The sequence below is a fragment of the Hydractinia symbiolongicarpus genome, chromosome 6, assembly GCF_029227915.1.
Source record: "Hydractinia symbiolongicarpus strain clone_291-10 chromosome 6, HSymV2.1, whole genome shotgun sequence".
NCBI classification, from domain to species: domain Eukaryota; kingdom Metazoa; phylum Cnidaria; class Hydrozoa; order Anthoathecata; family Hydractiniidae; genus Hydractinia; species Hydractinia symbiolongicarpus.
Window position 1 is genome coordinate 12,747,992 of NC_079880.1, and position 11,637 is coordinate 12,759,628.

The 11,637-nt window shown below is 37.0% G+C and overlaps 2 protein-coding genes across 2 annotated transcripts; both read right to left on the reverse strand.

The window, feature by feature from the left end:
• Positions 1–33: 33 nt before the first annotated feature.
• On the reverse strand, positions 34–1,869 carry LOC130648045 (uncharacterized). Its single transcript, XM_057454065.1, has 3 exons — positions 1,748–1,869; positions 829–1,655; positions 34–635 (listed from the first exon to the last, which is right to left on the reverse strand). Exons 1-3 carry the CDS (start codon positions 1,867–1,869, stop codon positions 34–36), a joined length of 1,551 nt encoding a protein of 516 aa, XP_057310048.1.
• Positions 1,870–8,337: 6,468 nt separating this feature from the next.
• LOC130647039 (uncharacterized) lies at positions 8,338–10,903 on the reverse strand. Its single transcript, XM_057452753.1, has 4 exons — positions 10,772–10,903; positions 10,428–10,699; positions 9,536–9,617; positions 8,338–9,237 (listed from the first exon to the last, which is right to left on the reverse strand). Exons 1-4 carry the CDS (start codon positions 10,839–10,841, stop codon positions 8,975–8,977), a joined length of 687 nt encoding a protein of 228 aa, XP_057308736.1. The 5' UTR covers positions 10,842–10,903; the 3' UTR covers positions 8,338–8,974.
• Positions 10,904–11,637: the final 734 nt, after the last annotated feature.

Consider the following 11,637-nt stretch of genomic DNA (forward strand, 5'->3'; position numbering starts at 1 on the left):
TCATTGGGGTTATACTGCTCTCCCATGTACTTGTTATTGGCTTTGGCATACCAGTGTACGGCCTGAGTTATACCTCCTCGGATACCTTTTTCGAACATCAGGAACATGTCGGGATCGGTGAGAAGCTCTAGCGTTATACCCGTAAATTTCAGGGCTGCCTTCCAGGCCAACCCGGGTGCAGAGTAGAATAGCAGCTAATAGCAGGACGTCTGTTGTCAGGTACACATCCTGGTAGTCTCCCATGGTAACATCATCACTCCCTGGGGTAATACAATTCCATACCATTTTAGCGTATTGATAATCCTCATCGCTTATCCCATCCATATTAAGCTTGCTGTAGAAGGCCTCCTTGAGAGGTAACTCTGTCTCCTCAAATCGCTGCCATCCATCCATGTATTCATAGGGGTACACGCCCTTTCTGCGCATGAGCTTAAACAAGTCATCCTTGGTAAAAAACCAACGAAGATTTTTACACTGGTCATCGCTGAGGTTGCTTGCCAATTTTTTCGGTGATGATGCCATGAATCGGCAACTATCGATAAACCGTATCTCTATGGTCTTGTACCTTTCCCCGTCACCATATGCCATACCTCCAAGGGGTACCTTATTTTTGACATTAAAAGAGATGTACTTCTCTGTATTTTTCGCAATACACCCGATGTCCTGAGTGTCGTACTTCTCGCTGAATTCCCGTATGAAGAGATGGGCACCCCGAAAGGTTATGGAAGATCACTGGGATATGGCTGGCTATCTTGTATTTGAGGTTGCATATTGCGTGCGCTGCGCCTCTATACAGACCTGTATAGTGGCAGTGATCCCTGACCTTACGGTTATTCTCATAGTTATCAAAGGGTTTCAGGCAGATATGACAGTGCGTGGCCTCATCATGTTCCCTTTTTAGGACCTCCATTAGTTTGGTCATGGGTTGCTGTGGGTAGGTATAATATAGTCTTTTTACCTCATTCTCTGGGTGGTTCACGAAGCGGGTGACGCTGTCCTCCCCCTTATAGACTTTTGAAGGATCCAGTACATCACCATAAGCAAAGATACTATAGGTGCACCAGCCACATGGTACATGCTTGCTTAGCCTTTCCGTCTTGGTATCCCTTGCATCTTCTACCGGGACTAGCAGACTCTCGAAGTCTGCATATATGGCAAAGGATACCTTGAATTGCTGTTGGCCATCCCTATAATATAGCCACTTTTTAGCCTCATTTGGCATTGTGATCTTGACTGCCTCGTGATCGATGCAGTACCTATAGTGCTTGTCCCTCGATTCAGCCGTGGGAAAACCCTGTTGACATGAAAGGCAGAAGTGCATTGGGTTCCTATTCTTTGAAGTCTCCTTACCCAGGAGCCTGGACAGGCTTTTGACTGCCGTATAGTGGGTCTTTTTATCATTGGTGATCAGCAATAGGGTCACCACCTTGGTACGCCCGTTATGTACTGATCGACGTAGGATGTTGATTCTCTTTCCATCTATATACAGAACATTTACCACAATGTCGGGGTTATTCGCCTCAAATTTGTATATGGATTTGATACTTGTTGGGAACTCTATACCATCCCAATTATAAAGGTCTACATGATGCTTCAGCTTGCTTATTCTTTGTGGATCTTTTTTAATCTCATCATGATGCAGGGATGCAGGGATGCTATAATAGCCCACTTGAAACACTCCTCATCCTCATTTTTTGGGTTAATAATTGCCTTCTTAGAAGCTACCCATTTTGGTAGTTCAACATACGGTGAACCTCTCGTTAACCGTAGAGTATGGAAGTCTACATCAAGATATAGGATTTTAGATATTGTAAAGTCACTCCGGGGCAGTGCCAGATTTTCCAAACCTGTTTTAATTTGGGCAAACATCCTATCCAGCACATCGTCCACGCCGCTACGAATGACATATGCAAAGCGAGCCAGCCCGCCTAGGCGAGATGAAATTAACAATAGATTTAAAAAAATTCTCAGCAATTATTTAAAGTTTGAAATATATTCTTTTGTCTTCATTGTTTATGAAACTTTTGTGAAATGTAAACAACTTTTCCATCCCGGCTGGCCGAGATGTAAAAAACTTCATATGAACACGAGATGAAAATCACCTCGGCTACCCGAGCCAACCCGCCTAACCGAGCCAGCCCGCGTCCATGTGAACACCCCCTGAGACGCTGCTATAAGTGCAACGAACAAGGGTATATTGCGAAAAACTGTAAAAATGACCCTACAACGAGTTCATTAGCAGCCGGAAAAGGTGATGCAGATATAGCTGAAATTGGCCCAGATCAACTGACGATGGTTAAAATTATATTTGGAGGTAAATTAATTAACTTTTTGTATGATACAGGGTCACAATTTACGATTATTACCAAGAGGACATATAAAAGTTTGGCTCACAAGCCACCACTTATGCCTATAGGTCGAAACGGATCAGGAGTGTACGGAAATAAATTTTCATGAGGGGATGACATATTTAAATTTAAGGTTTGAATGAAACAGTGGATGAGAGTTCGTGTTGGAGTACGAGCCGGTTTTGGCTTCTGCGGCTGTTGAGGGTAATATATTTGGCGCCAAGACCGAAAATAAGTTTAAGAGTTGTACGAGACATCTAGGAAATATTTCGATTATTTATACGACCAAAAATGATGAGAAAGTTCGCTTGACGTGTTTTAAAGAAAAATCGCTCTCCACCGCCGCATTTGTAAAGTAGCCAGAGCAACCGTTATTCAGCATGGTAGTATACAGGTGGTAAAGAGCAAAATTGGTAATGCCCAAAGTCTGCGATCACAACTAACAGAAAATGATTTCTTTTGTTTAGAAGATAGTTCAGAAAATGTAGACATTTTTGAGTGAGAGAATGCGTGTACCCTTAGGCCCATTTGATTTTCAATTTAATTGAAAATCAAAAATCGAAATGTTGGTACTAATTCATGTTTTTTGAATTTCGAAATTAAAAATTTATAAACTAAAATTCAAATATTTTAAAAGAAAAAAAATTTGAAAATTGAAAATCAAAAACTAAAAATCAAAAATTAAAAATCATTTTTGTTCTTTCGCGATCAAGTATGATGCAATGAACCAACAGGTTCTTTTTAACCAACCCACTGTACTCCTGCATAGAGTTTTTTTTATTAGGAGCGTTTCATAAGGAGCTGAGATTGGTGTCCAAAGTTTTCAGGAAGTCCTGAGACTGCCAGGCAGATATATTCTTTTTATTACCATTATCGTTTCAATTGACTTTTGTTTGATATGCATCTATTCTCTTGGATTTCTTTTGTTAAAAAAGATCTGGAAATAAAAGTTTATGCTAATCTAAGAAGTGTTGAGATCAAATATTTACAGAGTCCCTTAATTTTATAGGAGAAATTTAAAAAATGTAACTACACGAAACAGAAGCAAAATTAATATTCATTCTTCTTAAATCTTCTTTTTGGTTTAAAACATTTGTTGACATTCATCGACAGTCTATTATTGAACACAATATATGACGGTCTATTATTGGTATAATATTTTCAATTTCCGATTAACATTCGGATGTAATAAAGTCTGACCTAGAGGACAGGTTTGATACGAATCTCGCCCTTTATTTTGACCATGTCCCTATACAAGAACCCAGGACGCCTGGGGAGGAGACCGGTTTGACGGTTAACCGATGTGTCGCGTGCGTAATAAAACTTAAAATTGAAAAGCAAAATTTGAATTTGAGTTTTCATTTATTGTTTTTTGATCCCTTTTGAGTTTTAAATTTTCAAATTAAATTGAAATTCAAAAATCATTAAATAATTTTGGTTTTGGAATTGCAAATTAAATTAAATTAAAAATCAAAATTAGCCATTATTTCTGATTTTCAATTTTCAATTAAATTGAAAATCAAATGGCCCTAAGGGTACACGCATTGTTGCCTTTACTTTTAGTTCATAGAATTTACTTTAATGTAATTAAAAGAACTGGGTACACGCATTAGGTTCGTCTATGGCTATTCAGGTTCAGGATTTTTTTATATTCCGGCTTAGTCTTTCTTTTTATTCAGCATGTTTTGTTTTATTCAGCATTTTTTTTATTCAGCCATAGGAAATGCTATTCAGGCTCGGTACTCAGTCCCTTCATGGCGCGGAAAACCAGTTGGCGCGAATATAGATGCTGGTCTCCAATATGTACGGTGTTTGCGCAAACGCAGCAGAGAATAGACCAATGAACATGGACTCGACGTGTTAGATTTGTTTAGGCTAGGGAGGGCACCACTCGTACTTCTTCGATAAGCGTAGATGGTGTAGTGGTAGTGCATTCGACTTGTAATCATAAGGTTTCAGGTTCGAGTCCCAACTCCGGCGCACTTTAAATGCTGTGTTGTCTGCCCATTTGGTGCCATCTCCTGGCCGCTAGCCGGCTTGTGTGACAGGCAAGCTAGTGAGAGTAATGCTATACATACCTCTGGCGGTAATGTAATATAGTTACAGTCGGAGGGAAGAAAGAGCCAACCGTTAGGATGGAATCTCCAACGACGTTAAAACTTCCCGTAACTTACTTACTTACTTAACTGCCATACAAGTACGTTTTACCCGCCCATATTAGTCCTGACCGAGCACTGGACCCCATATCGTCCAGCCGCAACATCAAAAGTCTTCTACACGATGGCAGCTTTATAATAGTTTTCGCATTGTAAAGATACTAATTAATCGCAAAAATTCATCTATGCCGTCATTCATGACGAAACTGTAGTGTCCATCTATGTGCCAGAGACAGTCTCGGATTTTTTGGATCGATGTCGGGTAGAATTTTTTGATTACGGCGTTGTTGGACTGTACGACCAAGCGACTTTAAATGGCCAAACATTATGAATTACCATGATTCAAAATAAAATTTGACATGATATTGCGCAATTCATTTTTGGAAATATCAAAGAATCTACTCATTTCCTCCAAGCCATACTCTCTTACCCTTCTGTAAATCATACCTCTAGAAACTAGCATATCTGCAGTTGTTGACTAGGAAGTCCTAAATTGCGGAGACTGGATATCAACTTAACCCCACCAAAAGGAACACAGAAGTTTCTGGCAAACCGTCTGCGGTTAGGTCCGCCACTATTAATAACTTGCATGACCACGAGAAATCAAAGAAATAATAATCGATACCAGAACAGCCCCTTGTTTTTTAATTAAAAAAAACAACAAAATGTTTCACTAGATGATGAAAAAACAATGCTGAACGTGAATGTATGCTAAACCTGAATATAACAAAATGCTGAACCTGAAAAGTAATGGCTGAACCTGATTCCAAAATTCTGATCTAAATGTTGCTACAAAAAAAATTTAAAATTAAACTCGTTTATAATGGTTTGGAGGAAATTTATTAGTGTTTTTTCTACAGGCCACGATCGAGAACACAAGTCACTTGCAGACCAGTTAGAGAAATGTCCTCAAAACGCTACGCAGCAAAATTGTAAATAAGCCTTTCCTTTTTTTAATTTTTGCCACTTGAAAACAAAATTTTTGCGGTCAGAATACTCATCGCGCCTTTTGATTGGTTACTTGTATCATTCTTTCTTATGTGACCATTATCGAAAAAACTTAATTCTTGTTTTGAGCTACGATCACCCGAACAAACATAATTAAATTTCGTACTATTTAAGATTATTCGGTGGCACGTGGATTAATCCACAGATTTTCTCATCCTCTTTATAATGCGTTTTGTCCGTGTGTCTCGAACCTTGCAGTACCATTTCGCGCAGAGACAGACGACGGCTATTATTAAAGCGACGGTAAGAAGATTTGCTTCAATACGTTCGTTCAGAAGTTGCCACCATCAGCAGACTGTTTTTTGGAAAAAAAGACATTTTAACTTAGAAACTAATTAATATCAAAGATTGGTTAAAAATCTGTGGGGAAGTTGTGATGTCATTCCACTTTGCTGTTGTGCACATGTAAACAAATTATACAGAATTATTTTTTGTCTTATTTTGATTAGTCCAAAATCAAAATCAAGCGATTAAGGCGCCAAAGTCGGATTTAACTTTGTGACCTGAGGTGTAGCTCATTATTTGCGCCGAATCAGCGGCAATATCTTTCCACTGCGCATGCGTTTCGCCATATGAGTCGACGCTTTTTGCGCTATAGCGATAAAAGTTGAAGAAAATCATGTGGCAAACCATTTAATCTTTTAAAAGCATTGCAACTATACTTAAACCTAACCAGCTGCGTATGCAGCAGCAAAAGAAGATCAGCCCTGGGATCGAGGTTGTAGGCAGATGACGTCGCTCATTCTAGAAACTGTTTCACAATTAGAATGTTTAGCTATGGTTCTCTCGGCTGAGGACATGCTCGGCGTGACAATTTTATAATCTGAATAATGAGAAGAAAAATAGAAATGATGTACAGTATTTTATTTTTGAAGAGAATCAAAGAGTACGTACAATCTTTTGATGAAGAAACTACAAACTTTCTTTCGGCTTCTTCAGAAAGAGCTTGCTCCTCTAAAATTGTTGTTTTGGCTTGACCATGGTGTGGTGTGAACCTGACTTTATTGCACTCTTATACATGCAAATAGACCTTTCCCGAATTTCCTAATTATGCCAAACTCAATTAAAAGAGGTCGATGCTAAAAATTATACTTAATTCAAAGTTTCTTATTAAAAGGAGGAAAAAAATTACCTAATGTCGTAAATATTTCTGTTCGTTAAGTGCCTCAATTTGGTAGCTGAAAATTGCAGTCAAACCCTTCATATAGTCAAGCTTTCTAAGAATACCCTCGTTTTCAAAATAATTCTTTTCTTCAAATCTAAATAAAATCCAACCAGAATTTTATATTGCTCTAAAAACTTCAATTTTGCCAAGATAGTTTGAAATTCTATCATCTGAATATCCTTATTTAAAAAGCATAGAACCCGAGCTCAACCCCAGCACCTTTTACCGTGGCGGTGGAGTGGACTAGAATTATCAGAAAGCGCAGCACCATTGAGAAACAAATAGTCCTGGAAACGAGGTTGCATAGAATCATTATAAAAATTTTAATTATGAAATTCAGGAAAGGTGTTTTACCATAAAAATACCATTGTTAGCATTTACAAATTTACCGTTGGGTTATTGTCTGTTTACATGGAAAAAACAGTAGTATCAGTATGTTGACTGAAAGTTATATACTAAAATAGCAGGTGTGACTTTTGCATGTGACCCTTATCTATATTATAATGCTCGCGTATGTCTATCTGTTGGTCTGTGAACTAAAATGCACACTGAGAGTAGCGATGGGCGAACTCACGTAGATTTTTGCATAAAGACCAGTTTTATAATTATGAAGCGGCGTCAAACAGAAAATAGCATAGTAGAAGTATTTATACCGATATGCACTTTATCGCATCACAACAAATGCAAAATGTTCTGAAAACGAGGTTGGTCCACTTGCCTTAAAAGAAGCTTCAAACGAATGCGAGCGTTGCTACCCTCATTGATTCCGGAAGGAGTTAATATTTAAGGTCACACCAGTTGACTCAATGTTTTGGTTAAATTTTCGTATAATTAGCTATCATAATACGTGACAATGTATCTTTCAACGAAGACCAAGTGTTACAATACATTATATACAACATTGTAGCTGAGCTAGTATCCTTTCAAACAAAAAACCTGAAGTCTTAAAAGTATATGCCGGACTTGTAATTTAGTCAAAGAATAACAAATCAGTGTTTTTTTTTCGTATAATTAGCTATTATGATACCTACACATGTATTTTTTTTAGCGAAGACGGTGTTACAATATGTTATATACAAAATTGTAGCTAGTCAAACAAAAATTTGAAAACTTTAAAATATATGCTGGACTTGTAAATTTGTTAAGGAATAACAAATCAGTGTTTTTTTTGTAAACTTGAAAATTAATGTGAGGATAAAGTTTTTCACTTGCTGTAAGATTAACCAAAAAAAGAAAATAATCGTATGTTGGGTGTTTTAAGAATACTTATTCGTGTTCCGGATACAGACTGTTGCAAAATAGGCTGTCTATTCACGCAAATCACAGCTTTATAGGCGAAATGAAGTGACTTCCCTGCCTTGTTGAAAGATCGTGTGAACAAAAGAATTGAAACAGATGGCTACTTAGCATACAAATGTTATATATTCACTTCAATGCAACTGAGGCATCTTGTATCTTTTCTAACATGGGGTAAGCGATAAGAGCATAAGAGAGGGTACTCATGAAGGAGATAGTGGCTGGGTGGGTACGCCATGACTCTTTTATATTTAACTTTCACTCGTTCACCTAGACAACTATCGATACTCTAGTTCTTGCGCACTTCAATAATCACGTTTGCTCATTGTTTTAAAGAAAACACACGGAAAAAACAAGAAAGGAATTGAAAAAAAAAAGTTAACTGTGTTTTTTATTTAAAACTAATTTCTAATCGTTAGCTACATAACAAGTACTCCATATAAAAGTATTATAAAAATTTATGTAAAACATGCGCCATCTTGCTGCCGCGTCCCCTGAAATCTTCTGATCCTAATATATGAATAAGCAATGTGTTTTATTTTTCTCTCTTCTATGACTCTGGACCCTCATAAAGCCCCACTAACGGTCAATAATGATAACATTACCGATGCAATAAAATACGGGCACACAGGGATGACTCACAAATCGCAAATTGTACCCAGACTTTCCAGAGTTTGGATTCTACACCACTTTCCTCCTTCCTGCGATAAAATGTTAAATAAAAAATAGTAGTATACAGGTATTGTCAAGTTCTGACATGGGAACAAGGTTGAAATCACTCGACGCTCCTGGTTTATACATGTCAAATTAATTTCTTCATATTCTTCAAAAAATCAATGTTCTCGGGTAAGAATTAGTTAAAACTTAAATGATTCAACCCTCCCTAAACATTTTAACTTTCTAAACACTCATGAAATAACAAATAGGAACAACTTCGTACAATTTGTATCTACAGTTATATGATCCGGAGTTCATACAACGTGATTTGGAGTAAAGCTTCGTCAATTGTATTCTTGTAATTTGGAATAGGGAAGCTTAGAGCTTGAGGTATATGGCGGTGGCGCTGTCGTTTGCATATTATTGGAAGTATTTACAACCATGATGTTGGCTGGTGACATTGCTGGTGCCATGACAAATTGTGTTCGTTGACGACGACGATAACAACGACAGCAACACGAGATTAATGCAATCACCAGTGCGATTGCTCCAACTATGATAACAATTCTTATCGTTTGACTTTGTGAATACCACCACACAAGGAATTCTAAAAAAGAGAACAAAATCTGTAAGTTGGCACAGCTACAATATTATTGCTTCAATTGGACGTCACAAGGCTAGAGTAAAGCATTGCTATTTGAGATCTTTGATCTTTAAGACGACAGAATTGGAAAACACTTAATTACAATGTACACAAGACAAATTCACTCTGAATAGCTTTGCACTATAGAAATATATTTTTCAAATTCGTCGTGTAAAGCATACCTAACCAAAATTTGTCGTGTAAGGCTAAGCATAACTAGCACTAGAAACTTGCTTTCTTGGCCTTTCTTTGAGTAACTTACCGTTGCAATCATTGTGTGCAACACGTTCGTCCATAACTGGTATTGTTGCTGTGAAAATGAGGGTCTTTACTCGTAGGTTGATCTAAAAAGTTAAAAAATTCTAAAATAATCCGGTGGTTCCATTACGTCAAGATATGTATCGTTGGCAACGAAATTAGGATGTTTAAGCTGTTGTTGATTTTAAAAAGAAATATTTAGGGTGTTATTAAGTCGGTAATTTCACGACGTCAGAAACCAATAATGAATTGCTATATAATTTGAGTCATTTGCATGCTTGGCTAGATATGTTAACGATGGCTATTGCAGGACAATAAAGCTTGGTCACACGCATCAAAATAATCAAAGTTCTTGACTGGCTGGCAAAACAAACAGATTTGTGAATGTCTCAGGATTCTGGGTAATTCTGGTACCAACTATGCCCACATGCTGCATTTACAAGTTTTAATCACTTTTTTGCGCCTTTTTTTGCGCCTCTTTTCGCCCTTTCTTACTCCTAGATTTGTGAGCTCCCCTCGAACTTTTTAGTTTACGCAAACTTATAAATTCCAGCATAGAGGAATGTTTGTTATTATTTTTTTTCATGGCCAAAAATACCATGAGGTTACAAGGAGAAATGTACTTTATTACTTCTGCATGTAAGCAGAGCTAAATAAGAAGAAACGCCGATGCCTCTTTATTAACCAAGTTGCCAATGCACGTACCTTTTCATGTACAACATTTTATAAACGACTTAATCTTTCAAAAAATAAAGGAAATAGTAAACAATAGCCAGACTAAAGGAAGTAAGTGAAGAAAAAAAAAGGACAAACAACAGGAATAATTAAAAAAAAAGTTCACAAAGCAGAACATGAAATATCAAGAAAAGGACAGACATTTAAGACATATAACATACCTTTATGTGTATGTTATCGTTAGAGTCATCTTTCAACTGAACATTAATGTACAGACCAGCCAGTCCACCAAGTGATGCTCCGGGGATTGGAATATCTGTTGAAGAGTCAAATTCTTTTTCATAACTAAGTTCTATCGCTTCAATGGTCAGTTCAATTTTAATTTTTGGTGGCTTGCAATTTACCAATGTTACACCAACACTTGTAGTTTTTCCATCAACTTCACTTTCGCATTTATAAGACAATCCATCTTGTGTGCAACCACCCAAAGTTTCTAAAAATAAAAAATATTCCGTTTATCATCCCATCTGTGTTTTTTTATCTGGTTCCTTCATAATATATATACCTTTAGCAACCACAAGTATTAAAACAACTTCACAGCAAAATTTCCACACGTTCGCCATCTTAACATTCATGAAAAGCTGGCACAAAATAAAGGCGTATGGTTCATGCCACAAATTGTTCTATTATATTCTCAGAAGGGAACAATGGACGTCTGTGCTTATTGGTTTACACTTACAATTAAAAATTAAAAAATAATAATGGTCACTATACTACAGTTAAAATTAATACGTTAACGTAACACAAAGTAGACTTAAATTTCGTACCCAGGTTATATTTTACATACTGAATCAACCTCGTTTCCCGGACTTTTTGTCTCTTATTGGCGCTGCGCTTATTTATAGGTCTGACGAAGAAGATCCTTGATTGGTCGAGACTTTTCACCTAATTATGCGAAAGATAAAAAGTCACTCGGTCTGTGAAATATTCATGCTGAGATTAACTGTAAACAATAAAGATAGCCGACACTGTGCATACATGTTTTCAACCTCGTCCCCAGGGCTTGTTAGGCTTTTTATATTTGGACAAGGCCGTCCAAATATAAAAAGCCTAACAAGCCCTGGGGACGAGGTTGACATGTTTTGTATCATAGAAAAATATTTTGCCAAAAATATCTAGAATTTCAATTAGATTGAAGTACCTAGTTTACTCTTCACTTAGATGTACTTGTGGGTAGCTACATGCTGCTTACGATCAGATTAATAATAGCAACCAGCCATGACAATGCCTAGCTAGCTAAAACAAGCGTGTAAAAAGATAGGTACAGATAGATAGGTACTACTTTGTTAATTATTATTATTATTACTACTGAACATTAGAATATAAAGTAAGCGTAGCTAGCTACATAAACGAAAACACAGATAAGGGATT

Coding starts and splice junctions, on each gene's coding strand:
- LOC130648045 (XM_057454065.1), bottom strand. CDS start 1,869: ATGTTTGCCCAAATTAAAACAGGTTTGGAAAATCTGGCACTGCCCCGG. Junction 1,656..1,747: donor CGGTTAACGAGAGGTTCACC/GTATGTTGAACT, acceptor GGGCTATTATAG/CATCCCTGCATCCCTGCATC. Junction 636..828: donor TGATAACTATGAGAATAACC/GTAAGGTCAGGG, acceptor CGAAAAATACAG/AGAAGTACATCTCTTTTAAT.
- LOC130647039 (XM_057452753.1), bottom strand. CDS start 10,841: ATGAATGTTAAGATGGCGAACGTGTGGAAATTTTGCTGTGAAGTTGTT. Junction 10,700..10,771: donor AATACTTGTGGTTGCTAAAG/GTATATATATTA, acceptor TTTTATTTTTAG/AAACTTTGGGTGGTTGCACA. Junction 9,618..10,427: donor ACGATAACATACACATAAAG/GTATGTTATATG, acceptor TTAACTTTTTAG/ATCAACCTACGAGTAAAGAC.